Genomic DNA, 23,637 nt, shown 5'->3' on the forward strand with positions numbered 1-23,637 from the left:
GCTGACACAATCACTGCTCCCTGCAGGACCTGTGATGCTCAGTGATCAGCTCCCAAGAGTCTCTGGGAGGATCTACTCTAAAACTCTTTTGCCAAAACCCTTTCCAGACACTGCTGTGAACAAGTTATGGTTTCTTGTCCTCCTGCTGGGAGAAAGGACAGATGTTTTTATTTTTTCCATAAGCCAGTGACTCATCAGCCCCCATGTGTTTACCTGTTATGTATATGGCATTACTTGCCAGTAAATAACTAAAAATGTCTCTTATTTTTCTGGGTAGAGCAACAAAGATTATTTTTGGATGTGTGATTTAAATGTGGTGATGTGCACTTTTCTCTGCCAGAATGATGTGACATAGGTGGTGTCCAAGGGTTTGGGCTCATCCCACAGGGTGTAGGCAGTGTGAAAGCATGACTTGCTGTAATAAGAACACACTCTACATCTGCTGAGTGCAAGAATTACTGCTTTTCAGCTCTCCATCCCCTGAAAGGCCAAAGTTTTCAAGCTAGCTGACACACAGATGGGTTTCCAGCATCGGGCCCTGCAAAACATAGTAACTCAGAGCACTTTTCTAGCAGTGCTGGGTTACACTTTAAAGACCAAAACCTCCTTTTTGTTTGAGAAGTAGCTGTGGCTTCCAGTAATGGTACACAAGAAAAGATGGAAAAAACCAAAGAGAATTTTAGTGTCTGGTTATATTTTTTTAGGGATGGGATATTTGTGTCACTGATCTACTGTTTTTTACAGCAGCGCTGTGGCAGAGTGCACAGTCAAGCAGCCTTGCCGACGCAAATACCCCCTGCAAATTTAATGGCAGAAAGCCTTGTCTACCTGCTTGCTCTGAGGGACTGGAAATGTTGCCTGGCTTAGCACAAATCTCAGTTCTGAAAATCACAGTTTCTGGTTCACTCATTTGGGATTTTTGTGTGTAAGAGAACTTCAGCCTTTTCTTACCAAGGTCAGGGAAAAAAACAGCTCACCCTTCCATTGGCTCGAGTTAAAATGAAAACTGAGGGAATATTGATTTCTTGTACTTATTTACAAGGAATTTTTTTATCCATAAGCATTCTAGTGAAAAGGTGTCTGAAGCTCAACATGTTTTAATTGAATATACTTTACTTCTTTGTAGTCATTAATGGCCACACACCGTGTTTACGGCTGCTGCTAGAAGTTGCGGACAGCCCTGACGTGACAGACGCCAAAGGACAGTAAGTTTGCTTTGTGATTTCTCTGTGGTGATTCAAAGAGCAGCTCAGATTTCTCACCAAAACCCCACGTGTATTTGAAATACTTTGTCCCCTGCACTTCTTGTAGCATTTAACTGAGATTACAAAGCTCAGCTCACATTCAGCAAAGCTCAGGTTCAGCTGATCTAAGCCACGTGGAAAGGGTTATCTGTTAATCTCAACGTTTGCTTCTTACTTTAAACAATTCTTAATAGATTCTGAGAATCAGATTCAAGGCAAACTGCCATGCTGCTGAGATGGTGCTACAGAGAGTCTTTCTAAAACGCCACTGTTTTAGGGTTTATCTGGTGTATTAGGCTGGTGCAGTTGGACAGAATGTCTATTTGAGGTGACACTAGCATTGGAGATGTTCCTGCAAGAATTTACTTCTTGTGAAATGACAGTTCTTAATGGAAGACAAAAGTGTGTTTTTAAAGTGAAAACGTAAGTGGTTTAAAAACCTCATTTGGGGTGCTTGGAATGATACTTTTAAATGGTACTATCACAGTATCACAGTATCACCTAGGTTGGAAGAGACCTCACAGATCATCAAGTCCAACCCTTTACCACAGTGCCCAAGGCTAGACCATGGCACCAAGTGCCACATCCAATCCTGCCTTGAACTGCCCCAGGGACGGCGACTCCACCACCTCCCCAGGCAGCCCATTCCAGTGTCCAATGACTCTCTCAGTGAAGAACTTTCTCCTCACCTCGAGCCGAAATTTCCCCTGGCGCAGCCTGAGGCTGTGTCCTCTTGTTCTGGAGCTGGCCACCTGAGAGAAGAGAGCAACCTCCCCCTGGCCACAACCACCCTTCAGGTAGTTGTAGACAGCAATAAGGTCACCCCTGAGCCTCCTCTTCTCCAGGCTAAACAACCCCAGCTCCCTCAGCCTCTCCTCGTAGGGCTGTGCTCAAGGCCTCTCACCAGCCTCATCGCCCTTCTCTGGACACGCTCAAGCATCTCAGTGTCCTTCCTAAACTGGGGGGCCCAGAACTGAACGCAGTACTCGAGGTGTGGTCTGACCAGTGCAGAGTACAGGGGCAGAATGACCTCCCTGCTTCTGCTGACCACACCATTCCTGATGCAAGCCAGGATGCCACTGGCTCTCTTGGCCACCTGGGCACACTGCTGGCTCATGTTCAGGCGGGTATCAATCAGTACCCCCAGATCCCTCTCTGTCTGGCTGCTCTCCAGCCACTCCGACCCCAGCCTGTATCTCTGCATGGGGTTGTTGTGGCCAAAGTGTCTTCCAGAAAAAAGTGAAAACTACATTAGTCCAAGTTTTGGCTTGAATATGCCCCTTATGTCCCCCTCATCCCTTTTAAGCAATTGCACAGCATTTGCTAAATAAATGCTTTGTGTGGCTGTCATCTTGGTAACTAGCAGGGGCATTTCATAGAATCATAGAATCAACCAGGTTGGAAGAGACCTCCAAGATCATCCAGTCCAACCTAGCACCCAGCCCTAGCCAGTCAACTAGACCATGGCACTAAGTGCCTCATCCAGTCTTCTCGTGAAGACCTCCAGGGACAGTGCCTCCACCACCGCCCTGGGCAGCCCATTCCAATTTGTTCACAGCACCTTGTTCAGGGCCATTGAAAGTGACAATAATTTTAGGCTATTGAGAGAACAGATTCTCTTGAGTAGTGTTACTCTGTAAACTGGTTAGGAATAAGCTTGTTTCAATTCCACCCATGGTAGCTGGTGGATAAACAGCTTCATAATTTCACACAAAGATCTTTAGTGTGGTGAAATAAACAGGTTGGTGGGCAGGAATTCAGGGCTTCCTGACTCCTCTGTTCCCGTAAGTTAGCAGTGGCAAATCATACATCCTTTGATAGCTGTGACTGGTTTGTTTGTTTTTCTCTAGGACCCCGCTTATGCTTGCGGTGGCACATGGGCACATTGATGCTGTCTCTTTATTACTTGAAAAAGAAGCATCTGTAGATGCGGCTGACCTCCTGGGATGCACAGCTCTACATCGAGGGGTGATTTAGTTTGTGTGATTCTTCATTATTTGTCTTAACCGTGACTCCATCTCACTTGTAACTACAGAGAGATTGAGTGTAGGGAATGCTGTCAATGACCAAGCACAGTAAAGGGCAGGACAGATCTGCTGTCAGTAATGCTCTGCTTCTGACTTGTTTTCACACTTGTTTTAATTAATTAGCTAAAATGCTGATTACATATTTTTTTCTCCTGTCTCTAGACACTTTACAGTAGCAATCCATAGCCTAATAACTGAGCACCACAAGGATTCTGAAAGTAATCTCTTTAAAAAGAATGCCCTGCAGATAGCTTAAGTTTTTTTCCTGAGGAGGATGGTGCAAATAAGTAAGCCTGAAGTTTTTTCTAGAAGAAGTGAAACTTGAGGCAAACCTAATCTTTCCTTCTTACCCAGTGCGAGGGTGGTGGAAGAGGTAATATGTAGACAGAACTCAGTAAGCAGTTCAACTTAGGTGACCAGCACAAGCCTGTAATAAGAGCTATGCCCTAAACCCCCTATTTTGTATTGACAACAGTGCATCAGCATGCCCAAGATACCAAAGCTGATCTATGTGTGATAAAGGGCTCAGATTTCTGAAGGTTTTCTTGAGCCTTTTTTCCCTCAGCTGATGATTGTTCACCTGTTCACTTGGTCTTAAAACTCCTCTTTGCTTTTGTGCTTCACTTAGAGGGGTCTTTTCCACAGACCAGGGACAGCATTTTGGTGTATCATAGGTACTCATGGGAACAAAAGAGCTTTTCTCTCTGCCTGCTGAACACCACCCAGACCCTGTCATGTTTACAGGCATCAATCTATATTTTTTGGGCAAGATTCTGTATTATGTCAACCTCCTCACTCATTTCTTTGTTACCAGATTATGACTGGGCATGAAGAGTGCGTTCAGATGCTGTTAGAGAAAGAAGTCTCTATTTTGTGTAAGGATGCCAGAGGCAGAACACCTCTGCACTTTGCAGCAGCTCGGGGTCATGCCACTTGGCTGAGTGAGTTGCTGCAGATAGCACTGTCAGAGGAAGACTGCAGTCTGAAAGATAACCAAGGTTATACACCACTGCACTGGGCTTGCTACAATGGTAAGTGTCTCCCAGTGGGCCTGGGCTGAGTCCAGACGTGGCTTCAGTTTAGGGGAACATGGTAACAAAGAAGCTGAATGCTTTTGAGAAGCTTGACGTGAAGTAGCAGATTCCTTCTCCTTGGCAAAGAGGCAAATCCCGGTCACTTGCTTAGTGTGGTCAGCCTTTGCTGCATTCACCCTTCAGTTCAGAAGCTAGGGAAATTCCAGCAGTACCTCCTGGTGGCTTTGCAGCTCATTTGCTCCCAGTCACAGGAAGCCAAGGTGAAATTCTGATATTACTGAGGTCAGTGATGAAATTCTCATTGATTTCTGTGGGCCAGGAATGCTCTTTTGAGGAGTCACCTTCTGATTTATTGATGCAGGAGACTGCATCAATAGGTAGATATTCTGAACTGATTATTCTAAGCTGAAGAGTCTGAACTTGCTGTTTAACAGAAGGATCAAGTTTCCTAATACCATCATTCCAGACTGGAGATGCATAATGCAACATACACAACCACATAAAGAAGAAACTTTTTTCCTTTCCTTTTTTTCCCAGTAAATGTTAATATTAGCCTGCATCTATCTTGTTGCTGCCATGAAAAACAAATACATCTGTTTATGATTTTCATCCCATAAGAGCTTGCATATGCATTGTGTTCAGCTTAGAACTTGGTGTTAAATTCTCATCCATGTAAGCCTAATATGAATTAAGTAATTAAGTGAATGATGTCTGAACTCTTACAGGTCATGAAAACTGCATAGAGGTACTCTTGGAACAAAAACTTTTCCGCACATTCTATGGTAATAGCTTCTCTCCATTGCACTGTGCTGTGTAAGTAGAAATCTCCAGTTACAAATGCTTTAGGATATGTCTGGGAAAAGTAACAGTAGAAGAACAAAGACTTCATTCTTTTTTAGACCATTTGCACAAGCAAATAATTTTAAAGCTGATCGTAAAATTATGCTTATACCTCTGCTGGCAAAGTGGCAAAGAGTGCATTGGCATAAAATTCACACATTCAGGCTACTTGATGAAATTCTGACTAGCTGTGTTTCTGCTACTTTCCTTAGGAAAGTTTTAATATAGGAAGGATTCTAACAGAGCCAAATTGTAACTTTCCATAACATAATTGCAAATGTTTTTGTTTTTTTTTAATGCAAGATGACCTCAGTTTGCTGAAATTTGTTAGGTCCTACATGTAAGCCATTAGAAGAGTAAGGAATTTGTCACTGAAAAACCACATAGAAACCTTCCTTACTTCTGCCAGCAGTTAAAATGATTCTGTGCTATTCTATGTTCTGTAAGAAGAATGAATGTCTTCCAGAAGTAATGTGGGAATTCCTCTTCCATTCCACAGTCCACATCACTGGAAGGCAGAAAAGTAATTTGTCATGTATCAAACTGTGGAATTGCAAACACCTTAATATATTAGAGAAAGAAAAGCATAGATTATGCACTGGTTTTCCTCTGCTTAAAGTAATGGGTGGCTGAAATGTATATGAAATCTGAATTTATAGTAATGGCTTTGACTTTTTGTTCAGTAATTGTATTTTCTTAATCTATTGTGTAATTCTCAAACCCTTTAAAATTGGGCAACTTGAAAACACATGCAGATTGGAAGTGCAAACAGTGGCTAATCCAGCATGGGTGTGTGTTAGCCACACTGTATGTCCAATACTGTTACTGAGCACTGCTCATTTTCATAATGAAATGGGACAAATTAACAATAAGTAGAAAGAGTACTGACTGAGTACATCTGTCAAGGAAAGAGATGTGGGCTTCAGTACCTAAACTATTAGAGTAAAGCTTTCTGTATGTAGGTATCTACAACAGTGTCTTCCAGATCCAGGTGTTTGGCATAGAGACTAAAGGATTTGGAGGTATTAAAGTTTTAATCCCAGGTTTGTGCTGCACTTCCAATTACCTCTGTGCACAGTGAACTGCAGGATCAGCTGTGCTTTAAAGACTGAAATTCAAGAGTAGCACATGCAGTTTGCTTAAATGGAGAGATGATGAATAGTCAGAAATGTGGTTGAAATCTTTACAGCAAAGTTACATTAGGATAACTTATAACTAACCAAGAAATATGAATGGGAAGTGATGTAAATTAATAATAGAAAGTGGGGAAATATGGAGACTTTTCATCTTTTGGAAAATGTTTTTCTTTGTCAGAATCAATGATCATGAAAACTGTGCATCACTGCTCATCAGTGCCATCGATGCCAGCATTGTCAATTGCAAAGATGACAAAGGAAGGTAATAGTTTCTTAAAAAAATTGCATTTCGTCTTCATGAATCCATCTAGTACCTTCCACAATCCTTCTGAACCCCTAAACTAAGCCTTATCCAATGTGGCTGAGCTAGGCCATGTCACACTGACTCCTTCAGGCAGCAGAGTTAAATGATGGCTCACTTGAAGCAATAACATTATGAAGGATCCAATTTCATAGTACATAGGAAAAGAAATACAAAAGAAATAGTATTTTGTTTAGAATAGCTATGACTGCAGGCTGGTTTATTTGTTAAATATTTAAACACCTTTATCTTTGCTAAACAGAGTGATAACATGTACACAAAGAAAAGGATTCCATCAGAACCATTCATGTTACATTAGCATTCTAAGGGCACACAACTCAAAATATAAAATAATGGTGATAAAGCAAGAGATACACATTTAGTCAAACACTGAATTTGACACCTTGATCATCTTCCCACTCTGTGTGTATACACATATACACACACACACATATATATAATTAAAATTGCTGAGACTATTAATGAAACAACTTCAAGACCTTCACTAGTGGTGATTAGTTACTCCTAAAATGGTAAGACCAGCTCACCTTTGCCTCCAGCACAACATGAAATAGTACTAGGGGCTGGGTTCGGTACCAACTGTCTTTTGTCTCTCTTAGTCACACATCAGACCCAAAATGCCACAAAGAGAAAGTGACCAGATTCTAGTGTCCCGGTCTTTTGGAAACTGATAGCCTTCAAAGTGGACAGAATTCCTCCTGCCTGCATAGAAAAAGTGCTGTTGTAGCTTGTTGGTGCAGTATTTTTGAAACTTTCATGGCACCAGGACAGAGACTGTCAGTGTTGTTTAACTCATTTCAGATCACAGAATCACAGAATATTAGGGGTTGTAAGGGACTTCCAAAGATCATCCAGTCCAGCTCTCCTGCCAGAGCAGGATCACCTACAGTAGGTCACACAGGAACAGGTCTAAGTGGGTTTCGAATATGTTCAGAGAGGGAGACTCCACAACCCCCTGGGCAGCCTCTTCCAGTGTTCTGTCACCCTCACAGTGAAAAAAACATTTCCTCATGTTTCCATGGAACTTTTTATGCCTCAACTTCCACCCATTGCCCCTTGTCCTATCACTGGGCGTCACCAAGCAGAGCCCAGCTCCCTCCTCTTGGCCCTCACCCTTTACATATTTATAAACACTATAACGTTCCCCAGGCAAGTACTCGAAGTTTCATAGGGAAGAAAAATGAAGTGAAACTGTCTTGCACTTCCAGGTTCTTGGGGAGGTAAGTGAACAGCAATGTTGCCATTATTTAGCCACAGCTGTGGTTACTTTCCCCACAGGACACCCCTCCATGCAGCAGCCTTTGCGGACCACGTGGAGTGCCTCCAGCTCCTCCTGAGTCACAGCGCACAGGTGAACACTGCGGATCACTCAGGGAAAACGCCTCTGATGATGGCAGCTCAAAACGGTCACGTAGGTGCTGTAGGTAAGGGCAGCCTTGTGTCTGCTCATCTCGAAGGGGATGTGCTGCTGCAGTCACTATGCCAAATAGGTAGTCGTTGCTTCCTTCTCTGAAAACTAAGACTAAATTGCATTAGATGTCCACAAGAAACTATCTTCACATCTGTAAAAGAAAGAATTCTTTTTCTTCTGTTTCTCAGTAGTCTTGGTGGATGTTTGCAACAACAAACTTGAGTATTATTTCCTCTTAAGAGCACACTGTCAAGAGCATGAGGGGAGCAGTAGTTCTGTTTTCCTGTTTTACTCACTTGATTTTATGGACCAGTAAAACTGCACTTGTGAAAAAAAACGTGTAACATTTTCTTCTGCCCTGTTATACGAAGTCTTATTCTTTAAATGGCAGCTATCAGCAGCTGCTTTTCCAGGCTGTATAGACATACAGATTAGAGTCATACTGGCGTAACAGAATTCCCTTTTCTCTAGCTTCATCCATACTCCCAAATTCTTTATATCCACTTCGTCCTCTCACAGCAGGATCTATGGTTGTTCTTAGGGGAAACTGATTCAGGCAGAACTTGCTCATCTGCAAATGGAGAAGTTTATAGACAAATTAAGAGGACTATATGTTTGACAGTTTGGGACATGGTCAGTGAGCTACAGTGAGCTCTGCCTTTGCTGGCTGGTGAACTGTACAAGATCAGTCTGTACTCATTCATGATTTTAACTTTATAAAGCTTGCATCACATTAAGGTTTAATTGATGAGCTTCTGTGCACACCCTTACTGAAATACTGAAATTTTTCTCTCGTTTTCACATGTTCTTCTGACCACTGGATTTGTTCATTGATTTCTGTTCTATACCTCAGACTTTTTGGTGAACATTGCCGAGGCTGACCTGACATTAAAAGACAAGGAGTTGAACACATCTTTGCACTTGGCTAGTGGTAAAGTAAGTTGGAGACCTCTGTATATGTCTGTTCTCATGAGTCTGTATGGATGTGTGATACTATTTTTGTTCTGCAGTGGCAACGTGGTGGTCAGACTTGTGGTGAGGATGGAGCATTGTTCCAAGCTTTTTCTAAGCCTTTCTCAAAGCTTTTTTAAACTGAGAAATAAGAGTTCAAGGTGAAGCCTCTTAACAGCAGTTGAAACAGAAGAAAGGGAAACTAAGAGAAACAATGGAAAACACTTTTAAGATTTTACCAAATAATCTCATTTTAGAATAGTTTAACAGAAATTCAGTGGCAAGGGAAAAAAAAAGAAGTGGTCTCTTTTTTTTTTATTCTCCAATTTATTTGCAGGGAACCCAATTTTTCCCCTTAACTGACCAGCAGCAGAACCAGATACATCAATAAGATTGGTGGTGGTGTCCTTTCCCAGCCCTTCTTCCTCTTAATTCCAATTAAGAGGAAGGTGCCTATGGGGTTCCCTCTCCTGGGACATTTCTTTACTCTTATCCACAGACTGGATTTCAGCATGATAGTATTACTCCAGTTTTTGCAGACACAGGAGCCTTGCTGAATTCTCAGGGTCCTTCAGGCAGTGCTGTAGGCTCAAGCACCTGCAATTTGCCATGCTAAAACAACAGCAGAAATAGGGCCTGGATCTGTGGCATTGCCAAGGTTTCACTGTTCAAACTCCCACAGCCAAGGGATTTTGGAGTAGCTCTCTAATAATACAGGAGGGCATTTAAAGACCCAGAAAGTTTAGTACTGGTTCCTGAAATTAAACTATCTCTATGTGACTAGTTGTAATAAATCATCCACAGAATGCTCTCTTAAGTCTTCTCTGAAAGCCAAGGAGGTGAATTGATGGATGAAGAACTGAACATCTGAATGACAAGCAAATGTCTACATTTTTAAGCATGCTAAAGCAGTAGTGGTTCATAAATGGTGTTTTGAGTCTCCTCCAATTCACCTTCTACACATCCTTATAAGCTTAGCAGCATGCTTTCTATTTCAAATGGAGCTATTATATTTCACTTTCATATGTAATCTTTCTTCTGCCTCACTTTCAAACCCCTCATCAAATTAACAGTTTGGGTTTTTTTCTTCCCGACTACAGGGTCATGAAAAATGTGCCTTGTTAATACTTGACAAGATACAAGAACAGAGCCTTATTAATGCAAAAAATAATGCATTGCAGACGTAAGTACAGCCTGATCCTTCAAGTTTGGTTGACTTACCAGCAGATTCCAATTTAGCAAATCAAATTAATGCTTCAGATTTTTTTTTAGAACAAAAAAGTTAATTTCTGATTTTTTTTTTGAGTGCTTGGTTCTAAAGACCAGATTTTATTGCATTTTCCCTTTTGATTCCTTTAGTGCAAATTCTATACATTGGTGGAAAAATATCTGAGGCCACTTATTTGAAGACTATATTAAAATGTCTGTTAATTTTGTGAATGTGTACATTCACTTCCAGCATCCCCTAGCTTTTTGAACTTCACCTTAAATCTAAATACATTATCTAGACTGAACTGGGTACATTTAGTTTTCAGAGGGTTTTTTTAGCTGCTATTTTGTGTGCAACCACAGATCAGCAGAGTTAGAACCATTGATAGTCTTACTCCAGTTTCACTGGTATGGGAGGGTCCCACAGTTCAAGTGGCACATCATCTAGTGCTTGTGAAACGATTCATTCCATCATAGCTCCTTTTTCCCCCCTTCCAGTATGAAGTTCTTGTAAGGAAGTTTTTTAAGGGCCAGGCTGGATGTGCTCTGGGCAACTCTATCTAGTGGGAAGCCTGTGTCAGGGGGTTTGGAACTAGATGATCCTTGAGGCTCCTTCCAACCATGACAATTCCATGATTCTATGAAACTGGTTTTGCTACCCCTCTAAGCTTCTCCCAAAGAGGAGCTTTGTGTGTTGGCCGAGAACAGGAGCAAACCAACAGTTATTTTTAATTTCCATCTGCTTTGCAGTAAGAGCTTTTAGCAATTGAATATTCAAGGCTAAAAAGGCAATACAATGATTTTGAGCAGTCTGCAGTAGTCAGAGGCTGGAGCAGCTGTGGATTCATTTTACTCTACATGTCAGCTGTGTGCTGCAAACACAAGAAAGTATTAAGCCATCTTTGTGTATGTAAAGGTAATATTTGTGTTGCCCGTATGTTTTATAGGCATGAAAGAACAGGATTGTTTTAAAGACTGTAATGTAATGCCATGCCTACAATACAACTGTAATGATCCAAAGAAGGTTGCATCCAGTTCTGGGCTCCCCAGTTCAAGGACAGGGATCTATCTGAGAGAGTCCAAAGGAGGGCTACAAGCATGATTGAGGGACTAGAGCACTGGCTTATGATGGAAGGCTGAGAGACCTGGAACTTTCTAGTCTGGAGAGGAGAAGACTGAGAGGGGATCTAATAAATGTCAATAAATATATGAGGGTTGGGTGTCAAGAAGGAAGGGACAGACTCTGCTCCCTTGTGCCCTGTGATAGGACAAGGAGCAATGGATGTAAACTACGGCACAGAAAGTTCCACCTCAGCATGAGGAAGAACTTCTTTACTGTAAGGGTCATGAAGCACAGGTTCACCAGAGTGGTTGTGGAGTCTCCTTCTCTGGAGGCTTTCCAGCCCTGTCTGGATGCATTTGTGCATGACCTGCAATAGATTCTATGGTCCTGCTCTGGCAGGGAGGTTGGACTCAAAGATCTCTGGAGGTCTCTTCCAACCCTTAACATCCTGTGACCCTGTGATTCTCCTGCTGCTGATGGGTATGCTTTAAGCATTACCTGACTTGCTTTAGAAAGTCTGTTTTAAACTGAACTTGACTTCAGCTATTCTGTTTTTGTAGACCCCTCCATATTGCTGCACGAAATGGCTTAAAGATGGTGGTTGGAGAGTTGCTAGCCAAAGGCGCATGCGTCCTGGCAGTAGATGAAAATGGTAAGTAAATAATACTCTCTGACCATCTTCAGTAGGGTCCAACAGGTAATTTTTTACACCAGACTGAAGCAGTAGATTTAAAAGCTGACGATAGACATTGATGTTTTTATCCTTCCAAGAACAGAAAGTGAGCTGTGTGAGTACCTAGCTGAAAAGAAAATAAAATAGTATTTATTTTTCTGTAATATTAAAATGTATTCTAAACATCACAGCAGCCCCTTTTACTGTTCATTTTGCATGTACTGTCAACAGCTAGTCTTTTTTAATGCCTGAGTGCAGTGGTAACTTGAATTTCCTAAACATGCAAGTGGCACCGGATAATTCTGACACCTTGCAGAAGAATTAAGGATTATGCATTCAATCAGCGCATGTTTTAATGGGTAGGAAGAAAACCATCAACATATGTTTTATTTGTGTCCTAGTTCATTCTGAGATCAAAGCTTGGGATTTAATTACTGTCTCACCTAATCCACGATGCAAGTAAATTACTGCTGCTTCAGAAAATGCATCATTGGTTAATCACAAAATCATTTAGGTTGGAAAAGGCCTTTAAGACCATCAAGCCCAACCATTCTCTAACTCTACCAAGGCTCGTGATAAACCATGTCCCTCAACGCCCCATCTCTGCCTCTTTGAAACACCTCCAGCGATGGGGATTCACCTCCCTAGAGACTCTGTTTCAGTGGTTGAGAACCCTTCCAGTGAAGAATTTTCTTCTGATACCCAACTTAAACCTCCCTGGGGCAACTTGAGGCCTTTTCCTCTCATCTTGTCACTTGTTACTAGGGAGAAGAGATCAACAGCCACATCACTTCAGGGAGTTGTAGAGGGTGAGAAGGTCTCCCTTCAGCCTCTTTCACTCCATAAATATCATAAATCTATAATTTTGTCTCAGATTTCAGTCAGCTCCTTCTCTAAACATTCCAAAGCCCATAGAGGGTTGTGCTTCTATAATTAGTGTTTTTAAGAATGTCCCCCTGAAATAACCTGGTCTTTCTTACAGTGCTGACCTCGTGGCATTCATGTAACAATTTGGTTTTTCCATCATCTTTTATCTGTAAAGTAACAGCAATAATCACTCGTCCATTAGGGAACAGAAAAATGAACCACACTGGCTTCTAACCACAGCTTTTAGCATTAAAACTGTGCATACAGATGCAGCCAATTCATATCTATGTAACAAATGACAATTAAGGTTACTTTCTACATGCATTCAATTCTTTTAGAGACAACTGCATATGCAGTTTAAAAGACAGATATCTTAGTGCAATACTGGTGTGAGTACAAGCCTAAAGAATATTCCTGCCTGGAGCTCAGAGGAAACTCCATTGAAGGCGTGCACTCACTGCAGTGTGGGTAGCTTGCTACAAAACCGTGCTCACATTTCTCCACCAATCTCATCCATGCTGCCAGGACTCTTGGCCTACTTGACAGAGTATTAGCAGTGGTCAGTGCCTGGGATTACTTTGATGCAGTACTTAGGATCTGGCTATCTGCAAAAGAATTTCTTTGCTCTTAGCATAAAGAAGGATATCTTGGAAAACCCTGGAGTACTACACAGCAGCCTGCAAAATGTAGAGAGAGCACAATCAGCATGCTGGTTTCCAGGGTTTGCATTATGTGAAGAGCTGCTTTAGGGGCAGCACTTGGGCAGGAGCCAAGTTAAACTGCAGCAAATACGAATTTTTACTAGCTCCTCACTTCTCTGTTTTCCTGACATCTGTAGCAATTAACTTTGCATTTGTGTTCTGAATACAGCTGGTGTTCTTTAACACAACCTCAACTTAGGTAACTAAACATCCACATAGTCATATCTGCTACACGTGTACCATCTGCACTGGTCTGACTCTTTGCTCTTACAATTGAATTCCTAAACAAACTGCTTTCTGAGTTGAATAAATGCTCAAACCAAGTCTTTAAAAATCATTTGCTTATTACTTCAAAATATTTGGAGACTAATATACTTTATGTTCTAATAAAAGCTATTGCTCTCAGAATGAGATTTGTTACACACAGAAACTGGAGCCAGTTTCTGTCCCTGTGCCTGTACCCCTGTGTTCTGTATTCCCCATGCTCTCTGTGCTCTAGAACTGTGTTCCCAAATGCTTTTATTCATGTTGTGAAGTCTGTTTGCTGCCTGGTTTACAAAACAGAGTGCTTGTTGTGGTCACAGTGATGGAAATGCTCCATAGAGTGTGTATTTTCCCAGCATGTCTAATATAAAATAAGTAACATACCCCTGTTGCCTGGCATGACTGTGACCGGACATACATCTCCTGCTTCCCAGGTCACCTAGAGATGTATATGAGGAATGCTCAGTGGCACACTCAGTACCCCCAGTACTAACCATTGCCTTGTCTGCATTTGTGCCCAGGTCATACGCCAGCCCTGGCTTGCGCTCCTAACAAAGACGTGGCTGACTGCCTGGCACTCATTTTGGCTACCATGATGCCTTTTTCTCCTTCCAGTTCAGTGACGGCTTTCAACTTCGTTTGTTTTAAAAAAGACAGTTTGGCCAGGACACATCTCTGCGATGGCTCCAGCATGGGCAGCATTAACTCTTACAATAAGCCCTTGAGTAATGACCTAGGAACAGAGGATGGGTACAATGAAAATGATTCAGATTCTGAAACGTTTTGACTATTTGGTGTTCACAAGCCTTTTGTTTGTCACGGTTTCATTTGGCTTTATATTGTTTCTTTAAACAGCTTAAATCCCATGGCTACATTCTTAACTATTATTCTTGACAAGTAGGTATGGAGGGAATTACAGTGTTGATGAGAATTAAGCCTTTAAATAACAAAGTCAGAGGGATTTACTGGAAGGTATTCACAGAATCACAGAATTAACTTGGTTGGAAAAGTCCTTGAAGATCATGAGTCCAACCTATCACCTAAAACCTCCTAATTAACTAACATGGCACTAAGTGCCTCCTCCAGTCTCCTTTTAAACACCTCCAGGGATGGTGCTTCCACCACCTTCCCAGGCAGCCCATTCCAATGACAAATCACTCCTATTAATGTTCTGCAGCTTTTCAGCTTCCTGATGTTTTCTTTAGGCCCTAAGTGCCCCGGTGGAAAGTCTCTACCTCTTATTTTAAGTAGGAAAAAAAAAAAAGCTTTTTTTTTTTTTTTTTTTTTTGGACAGCACAACTAAACAGGGAACTATTTGTAAAAAGTGTTTTAGCTGTACCTTTAGTACTCAAATATATTTCCATTGTAGCCTTCCTAGATTCAAGCATCACTCCTGTGTTTGTCTGTTTCCTGCTTCCAGGAGCTCTGTTAATTACATCACTGTTGTTGTTGTTGTTGTTGTTGTTGTTACACAGACCAAAGGTAAAGTTATAAATCTTAAAGCTGCCTATATTACTTTTCTACAGTGAATGAAACCTGTTACATACTCTGTGTATGAAGCACTTAAACGTACAAAAGGCACTTTTTACAGCCCTTAGTTGCAGCATACGATTAGAAATATATAGGTGTTGATTCTCAAGGCCAAATTCTACTTGTCTCACCGTAGTTTCCCAGGGACATTAGTGGAACCACTTGTGTAAAACAAAAATCACATGGCCCTTATTTATTATTATTATTAATTCAGCACAAACATGTATGGTTTATTTGCACTACAAGATTAGGGTCATTAAATGTTTCTATCACCTGAGCCATTAATCATAAATCTTATACCACAAAATAAAATTGGGTGTAGACAGAGGTGTATGTAAAAGTTTACAACAACTTGCCAACTCAAATGGATTTTTTTTCCTTTTCTATGCTTAAATAACTTATTTTTACCATAAACAGTATCGAATTTTAAAATACTTTTGCCAGTGTTTGGATTAACATAACAAAGGTAGAGCAATGAAAGCCTAACACCCAAAGCTGAAACACCAAACACCAGAAAACCAGGCTGTGTACCATGCAGGGGATTGGAGGTCTGTTGTCACCAGCTTTTACAGCAGTGTCAGCTTTGTGAATATGTTTACTCCTTCTGCCAAAGTTTCTAGGTCAAATGGACCACGACCCTCCTCTGCAACAGATGTACAAAAGGAAGAATGAGACTCTGTAAACAAAAAAAACAAACAAATAAGCAAACAACAAAAAAAAGCTCTCATGAATTAACCAGCTGTACCAAGAGGACCAAAATGCTTCAGTAATTAAATGGAAGACTTTGCTACTTGTATTTTTTTCTTCAAATGTGAGTGACATAACAAAGTAGTTTTTTTCTAAACCATAAAAACCTTTGAGGTAATGAGTAGTCTTGAATGACTTTTATGTTTTCTGACGCAGGTTTCAAGTTGACATTTGTAACTGATGATGTGCTGACCACAGGTTCTGGGCTTGTTTTTTTATCCAGACTAAAGAATATGTTCTTATAATTTTAATGTAAATGTGTTGATATTTATTTGAAATGAAACAAATACCCAGGAAAAAATAACTATGGCTTGTTCTCCTAGTTAGCATTTGTGCATACTGTTTGGCATGGTGTGAAACGAAATGTGAATCTAGGCAGGACTGATGGCCTGAGTAGAAAAAGGGAAGGTCAGGGAGGGTGCCTGTCTTGGTGTGTGGAATGTGAAGATTAATTCTGGTGAAAAGCAGAAAGCAAACCACCTTCCCTCTTTTTAAAAGCATAAGAAAGCGACCCAAGCCTTTGGTAGGCAAATGAGAGAAGACTCTACAGTGAAGAGGGGAAGAAGTAGCGTAGCACGGAGTCGAGGTGTTGAAATTCCAGTGAGTCAGGCTCAAGCTGCCTGCAAGCCTACATCTGTGCTGGGAGTAGGAAAAGAGCTTCCTCAGTGCATACTTTCAGCAGGGTAAATGAGTGGTTTAGCTGCAGCTTTTAGCCATGTTCCACTGAAGTGATTAAAAAAAAATCTATTGGCAGACTCCAGTTCTTTCCTTAGGGAAAAATATGTATATGTTAAGTTGATTTTGCCTTGCTCAAATTAAATACTGTTTCCTTGAACATTGGGTAGAATTTAATATTGTTTGATTGAACATCAAGTAAAATTAAATATAGTTTCCTTGAACGTTGGGTAAAATTAAATATTGTTTCCTTGAACATGAGCAAATTCCCAGAGTTTACAACAACCAACCACAAAGGATAGTGCCTTTAAAGGTAAACACTTCTTTTCCCTCAGCTCTCTGTTTTCTGGGGTGAAGTGACAGAACACCTGACACTCTGGTTTTCTCATCAGAAACAGCACCAAAAACCATCTTTACAATTGATTTTTCTTTGCTTTTAAAAGTTGCAGAATAGCAATAACCACCTCAAAGCACAAGAGATCAGCTGTTAACGTTTTCAGTGGTGTCTACTCAGAAATGAATAAAAATCCCAAATTTAATTTATTTTTTAATGTGGAATGATGGCATTGAAAATAAATACATGGGAAGTGGCTGCCATCTGTCAGCATCAACCTTTTAATCTTAACCAGAGATGTAGGAGATTAGTTAGGTCTTGCCCTGAAATACAGAAAGTCAGGCTGTCCTACATGAAGGTGCTTTGTTGGGAAAAAAAAACAGTCCTGATTTAAGCAGGTGTTTAAAAAATTTCAGTATTTTTCACTTGCTGCCAAACAGAGTCAGTGAAAATATTTCTGTGTGACTTACGACACCTCATAACTGATAATTGCGTAGCACAACTGCTGCCTCTTAATGATGTATATATAACATTACAGAAGCATATGGGATTACTGAATTACTTTGAACCTTCTAGGAACCAAACCTAAACTTCCCTGTGTAAATTAGCAATATCCCAGAACTCATGGAAGCAGTTGATTTGTTATCATCTTTAAGGGCATTGTTCTGAGTATGCTGTATTTAGGAGGAAAACTCCCATGAGCAAGGCACTTGGAAGGACTCAGCCTGTCCCCCATCTCATGTGAGTTATAAGAATTTTCCCCTTTTTATCTTTTTTGTGTAGGCTAATACATTAATCTGTAGTATGTAGTTTATCACATGTAATTTAGGGCAGGTATTTGAGCATAGGAATAATTTTACTCTTGTAAATAAATCACCTTGCCTTTCTGTGGACTTTGTACAAGAGTAGAGTTAATCATACAGAATTGTTGCACTTAACCCTGGATCCTGCAGTTTACGGTTAGCGGACAACTTCCATATCCACACCGAGCAAAGGGTATTTGGGGAGGGTGTACCAGCAGGATGCCAGGATCCTTTTGTCCCATATTCTAGGGGGAATCCATAGAGGGGTGGGGTCCCAAGTCTCTCTCATAAATACCGAGTTGCAACCTCTGGACTGCCTGAAATTGCTGTGAAATAGCTCAGGGGATTTCTGTTCATCACTACTAAAAGGGCACCATAATGTATTTGGTACTTACACGCAGTGAGTAGCTGCCTGATGATTGAGTTAGAGCAAACGTATGAATTGTTTATCCATTGTACTGTTGAGAAACTTGGTTCTGTATCTTGAGGATGGTTTGAAAACAAAAAAGTTGTGAGTTTTATTCTTAGTCATGTAAGGAATATTAGAGTGCCTTTTTATATTTGTGTATGACGGAAATGTTTTGTGAAACTTGTCTTTTTTCTTCTTCCCCCCATTTGAGTGTTATAAAAGCAATATATTACCAGTAAATTTTCATTTCAGACCTTCTTTGAATGTATAAAGTGTTTCTTCTTTTCATGTTTTACCTGCATTGAAATGAAAATGAATATGCTAAATTTCTATGAGAATAATGTCTAATTTTTGCAGTGTTGAAAATGCTTTCTTATCACACACACAAAAAAGGCAAACCTTAGGTCAGTGTTACAGGAAAGGAAGTTTTACAACTAGTGACAATCCAAGTGTGTGTATAAAATGTAATTTTATGCGTTTCTTATGCAGTGATCTACATATTAAAGCAAATATCTGAAGTTTTGTAGGTTTTTGTCTAATATTTTATGCTTTAGCATGTGCAATATACCTTTACAAACCATGGTGATACGGATCTGGTGCCAGTGTTCTATTTTGCATAACATTTGTAATAAACAAATATAAAATATTGTTTGATGGTTTCAGTGGGGTTTTGGCAGTATTGTTTGCTTCTGTAAACCGAAGATTTAAAGACTTGGCTAAATGTCACACGTGAAATAACGGGGCTGGGGGGGGGGAACGGACCGGGACGGACACTGAATTCGGTGAATGACCTGGGAGTTCAACCCCAGCCTCCTCAAGCACAGTTAAGTAACTATTTCAACTACTGAATGCTGTATTGTCATGGAGAACCCTAACTGTAAACTACTCTTGCAATGCATTCAGATGGTTATTTTTACAAATAAAAATGGTACAAATACTGTTGGAAGACTGAGTACAATTTTTTTTTTTCTTTTAAAGATGTGGGGGAAAGTTTTTAGCAGAGAAGACGGTGAGAATGCAACTGTGTGGATTACTGCCGTGTACCTCCCTCATCCGTAACTACTCAGCTGAGGCTAGTATTGTTTCCTCTCTGGATGGACAAAAAGTAAAAAGGGACAACTTTTATTTTGTCAGTTATTTAATATTTTACCGGTTAGGTTTCAGTGATGAGCAACGCTGGCAGGCAGAGGCGGGCTCGCTGTGCCTCAGCCACGAAAATGCAGCGAGTCAGTGGCCAAAGACAGTAAAACCTTGAGCAAAGTGCTAAGTGCTTGCCTAAGCAAACAAAACACACCAAAAATACCCTACTCTGCCTGCGTCTTATACATGTGGAGTGCCCGAAGTTTTAATGGGTGTTGGGGCTAAACTGCTGCCAGGGCAGGAGCCGCTGAAGTCCCTTACCTATTTTCGGCAAGGCAAACGGCAGCGCCGTGTGGCTCCCCCCCCACCCCGGCTGTATGTACCGGGTGAGGCCTCGGCCTGCCTTCTCTCGGCACCCCCAGCCGCTGCCTGCGCGGGTAAATCCGTGCCCACCAGCACCCAGGGGACACTTTACGGCCCGCAATTGCCAACGGGCCGCCGCCTGCTGAGGGGAGCGCAAGGAAAGGCCTCAGTCTTCAGCCGCAAATCCGCGCACCGGAGCGGCAGTGCGACGCCTTGACCTCCCTGTCATGGCGGGCACGCCTTTCCCCAACAGACCACCGGCTGAGCAACCTCGTAGATAGGTTCGTGACCTCCTCGTAATGGCTCCCACCTCTGTGACATGGCGGAGGACCCTCCCTAGCCCGGCGGAGCACCGGGCAGCCAACCGCCAGACCTTCCTAACATGGCGCTCGTCCTCCCGGCAGTTGTGCTAGCTGCCCGCCCGCCTTCCCGCCCCGCCTCCCAGGCGGTGCCGCTCCCGGCCCCGCCGTGCCTGTGTGCGCCGAGAGCTGGCGGAGCGAAGAGGGCTCCGCACCTCGGCGCGGCGGGGCGCGATGGGGAGAGTGGGACGGCGGCTACCCTCCTTGGCAGCTCTCTTTTACGGGGTGCTGGCGGCGCTGGTGCTGCTGGGGGTGCGGGACGTGTTGTTCGTCTACGAGGAGAACCGGTGCAGCATGACCTACATGTACGAGTACCCCGAGTACCTGGTGAGTGCGGCGGCGGGAGGCGCTGAGGGAGCGGACGGCGGTGTAACAGGTGGGAGTCCGCCGATCCCGGGGCTTCGCTCTACTCCGTGGCCCTTGGGGCGTCGCCGTCCGCTTCGCCGCGGCCGGTAGCAGCTTGTTTGAGGCGGAGCCCTGATGTGGCTTCCCTCCTTTGCCCTGCCTGTGGCAAAGAAGCCGCTTTGGACGCGCTCAGCCGCGGGAGATCCACCGCACAGGCGGCTCTCGACTGCTCCCGTAACTTTGGTGTTGGCGAACAGAACCGGGCAAAAACGGATTGGCTTCTCCGAGAGGTGGATTTGGCTGCTTTGGCTGCATCTTGTAATGGTGCACCTTGGGCAGCTGCAGAAGGCAAAAGGTGTTTACTTGTAAAGCAGCGAGGTGTCTCGTTGTGCTACTAGTACAAAATGAAAACGAATAGCAGAGTGTCCAGTTCTCTAACCTGTTAGTTGCTCACATTCACGGTAAAACTGGTCAAAAGCGTCTCCTTTTCCAAAGGAAGAGGCTGGGCCAAGACCTCTAACAGCAGGTCACAGCTACACCGGAGCTCAGGTGCTGAGCTCATGTACTTCCTGGTCCATTTTGTCAATTCAGAGAGTGTGAAGCAGCTAATAGGTACAAACTGTGAACATCTCAGGTTAAGATGAGTGTATTTTCTTAAGCTAGTGAACAGCACAACAAAGTTTATCCTGTTTAGTGTCTCATTGATCTAGATGAGAGGATTGAGTCTACCATCAGTAAGTTTGCAGGTGACACCAAGCTGGGAGTATCTGTCGATCTGTTAGAGGGCAGGAGGGCTCTGTAGAGGGACCTGGACAGGCTGGATAGATTGGCACAGTCCAATGCCAGGAGTTTCAACTAGTCCAAGTGCCAGGTTCTGCACTTCAGCCACAGCAGCCCCATGCAGCAATACAGGCTGGGAACAGAGTGGCTGGAGAGCAGCCAGGCAGAGAAGAACCTGGGGATGCTGTTTGACAGCCGACTGAACATGAGCCAGCAGTGTGCCCAAGTGGCCAAAAAGGCCAATGGCATCCTGGCCTGTATCAGGAATAGTGTGACCAGCAGGACCAGGGAACATCTTCTGTCCCTATACTCAGCACTGGTTAGGCCACACCTTGAGTACTGTGTCCAATTGTGGGCCTCTCAATTTAAGAAAGATGTTGAGGTGCTTGAACATGTCCAGGGAAGGGCACCAAGGATGGTGAGGGGGCTGGAGCATAGCCCTGTGAGGAGAGGCTGAGGGAGCTGGGGGTGTTCAGCCTGGAGTAGAGGAGGCTCAGCCTAGACCTCATTGCTCTCTACAACTACCTGAAGGGAGGTTGTAGCCAGATGGGGGTTGCTCTCTTCTCCCAGGCACCCAGTCACAGAACAAGAGGACACAGTCTCAAGCTGCACCAGGGCAGGTTTAGACTGGATGTTAGGAAGAAGCTCTTCACAGAAAGAGTGATTGACGTTGGAATTGGCTGCCCGGAGAGGTGGTGGAGTCACTGTTCCTGGAGATGTTTAAAAGGAATCTGTACAAGGCACTTAGTGTCATGGTTTAGTTGTTTAGAAGGTGTTTGGTCAGACTTGATCTTGAAGGTCTTTTTGCAACCAGTTCTTTGATTCTGTGTAGTTCTGTGAAAGTTTTCTCAGTGAGCATGTCCCACAGTGTATGGGAGAACTTGTGCGGCTGTCTGAAGTTCCTCTTGGTTTGCTGATGAAGCCTTTTAGAAACCTGTTTGAACATCAGGAATGGTGTGGTCAGCAGGAGCAGGGAGGTCATTCTGCCCCTGTACTCTGCACTGGTTAGACCTCACCTTGAGTACTGTGTCCAGTTCTGGGCCCCCCAGTTTAGGAGGGACACTGAGATGCTTGAGCGTGTCCAGAGAAGGGCGACGAGGCTGGTGAGAGGCCTCGAGCACAGCCGTACAAGGAGAGGCTGAGGGAGCTGGGATTGTTTAGCCTGGAGAAGAGGAGGCTCAGGGGTGACCTTATTGCTGTCTACAACTACCTGAGGGGTGGTTGTAGCCAGGAGGAGGCTGCTCTCTTCTCTCAGGTGGCCAGCGCCAGAACGAGAGGACACAGCCTCAGGCTGCACCAGGGGAGATTTAGGCTGGAGGTGAGGAGAAAGTTCTTCACTGAGAGAGTCATTGGACACTGGAATGGGCTGCCCGGGGAGGTGGTGGAGTTGCCGTCCCTGGGGCTGTTCAAGGCAGGATTGGACGTGGCACTTGGTGCCGTGGTCTAGCCTTGAGCTCTGTGGTAAAGGGTTGGACTTGATGATCTGTGAAGTCTCTTCCAATCCTGATAATACTGTGATACTGTGATCTCCCACTGAGAGGACTGCCGATGCAACTGTTGTTTTCCAAACTCAGTATTATAGCTCAGTAGCAGGAAGGTGTACACGTGAAGTTCCATGAGTTCTCTGCTAATGCTGCATGCAGTTGTTAGAAAATAATCATTCTTTTTAATAGTAGTTCTTGCTGCAGGATTTTCTGCCCTATTACAAGCATCCCAAAGCATGATTTTTTAGCTCCTAAACATTTATCTAGGATGTATCTTCTGTTCCAAAATAGGTTGTGGGCTGTCTCAAGCAGTAAAGATCTTGAAACAAAACCATAGCACCTAAATTGATAATGAAAAACTAATTTTTTGAGCTCTTGACCTTCATTTGCTAACCTTGACATAGCTGTGTTATCCTGAAATTTCAGGCTGTGTGCCTGAAATTCTCGTGTGCCACCACACATCTTCTGTGTTTGCTCATTCTGTCAGGGCTTACATTCTAAGCTGCTTTAGGCAAGTGTTGTGCTGTGAGGAGTTGCAAAGTTTGAAGGTAGGCAGGAGATGCAAGTCACAGCTGGGAGTATTGTCTCTCAGAATTTCTGTTCCCTGGGAATAATCACTTTTACTGCATGGAAAATAGCACTTGTGAGAAGGGGAAAAGCTAATTGTTCGTCTGGGTTTGCTAAGTCAGCTGCTTTTCAAGTACCTCTTTACTGTTGGCAGGAATGCTGGTTTTGTAGTGCTGGCATAGGTAGGAAACCACAAGGTAGGAATTTCAGGTGGGAATTACCTGTCCTCCCTTCCAAATTGGGTGTCACACTACAAAGTAAACTGTTTGAGTAAATAAACCAAAGTTCTGTTAATTTTGTGTCTCAACAGTGTGGGTTAGCTCAGAGTTTTTTTGTTTAAAATACATTTTTGTTAATCTCACCGTCTGTATTCTGCAGGAATTGTAGAGCTGCAGTATGTGAATTTAACTTGCCCTTGT

At 42.8% G+C, this 23,637-nt stretch overlaps 2 protein-coding genes across 14 annotated transcripts in view; both read left to right on the forward strand.

The window, feature by feature from the left end:
* Positions 1–19,186, forward strand: part of ANKRD44 (ankyrin repeat domain 44) — a 153,123-nt gene extending 133,937 nt beyond the window's left edge. For 7 of the 12 annotated variants that reach the window (XM_064158627.1, XM_064158655.1, XM_064158645.1 and 4 more), the window contains 10 exons: positions 1,127–1,205; positions 3,095–3,212; positions 4,086–4,302; positions 5,031–5,118; positions 6,460–6,543; positions 7,882–8,027; positions 8,868–8,950; positions 10,066–10,148; positions 11,798–11,889; positions 14,264–19,186. In XM_064158627.1, the coding sequence (XP_064014697.1) occupies positions 1,127–1,205; positions 3,095–3,212; positions 4,086–4,302; positions 5,031–5,118; positions 6,460–6,543; positions 7,882–8,027; positions 8,868–8,950; positions 10,066–10,148; positions 11,798–11,889; positions 14,264–14,529 (1,256 nt within the window). In that variant the 3' untranslated portion in view covers positions 14,530–19,186. Of the gene's footprint in view, positions 1–1,126; positions 1,206–3,094; positions 3,213–4,085; positions 4,303–5,030; positions 5,119–6,459; positions 6,544–7,881; positions 8,028–8,867; positions 8,951–10,065; positions 10,149–11,797; positions 11,890–12,141; positions 12,270–13,115 lie in introns of all 12 variants that reach the window. The other 5 variants (XM_064158686.1, XM_064158712.1, XR_010305603.1 and 2 more) reach the window with 4 other exon arrangements.
* Positions 19,187–20,173: 987 nt separating this feature from the next.
* PGAP1 (post-GPI attachment to proteins inositol deacylase 1) overlaps positions 20,174–23,637 on the forward strand; it is a 38,512-nt gene continuing 35,048 nt past the window's right edge. For both annotated transcript variants that reach the window (XM_064158725.1, XM_064158735.1), the window contains exon 1: positions 20,174–20,369. In XM_064158725.1, the coding sequence (XP_064014795.1) occupies positions 20,217–20,369 (153 nt within the window). In that variant the 5' untranslated portion in view covers positions 20,174–20,216. The remainder of the gene's footprint in view (positions 20,370–23,637) is intronic.

This window comes from Pogoniulus pusillus, chromosome 2 (genome assembly GCF_015220805.1).
Source record: "Pogoniulus pusillus isolate bPogPus1 chromosome 2, bPogPus1.pri, whole genome shotgun sequence".
In the NCBI taxonomy this organism is placed as follows: domain Eukaryota; kingdom Metazoa; phylum Chordata; class Aves; order Piciformes; family Lybiidae; genus Pogoniulus; species Pogoniulus pusillus.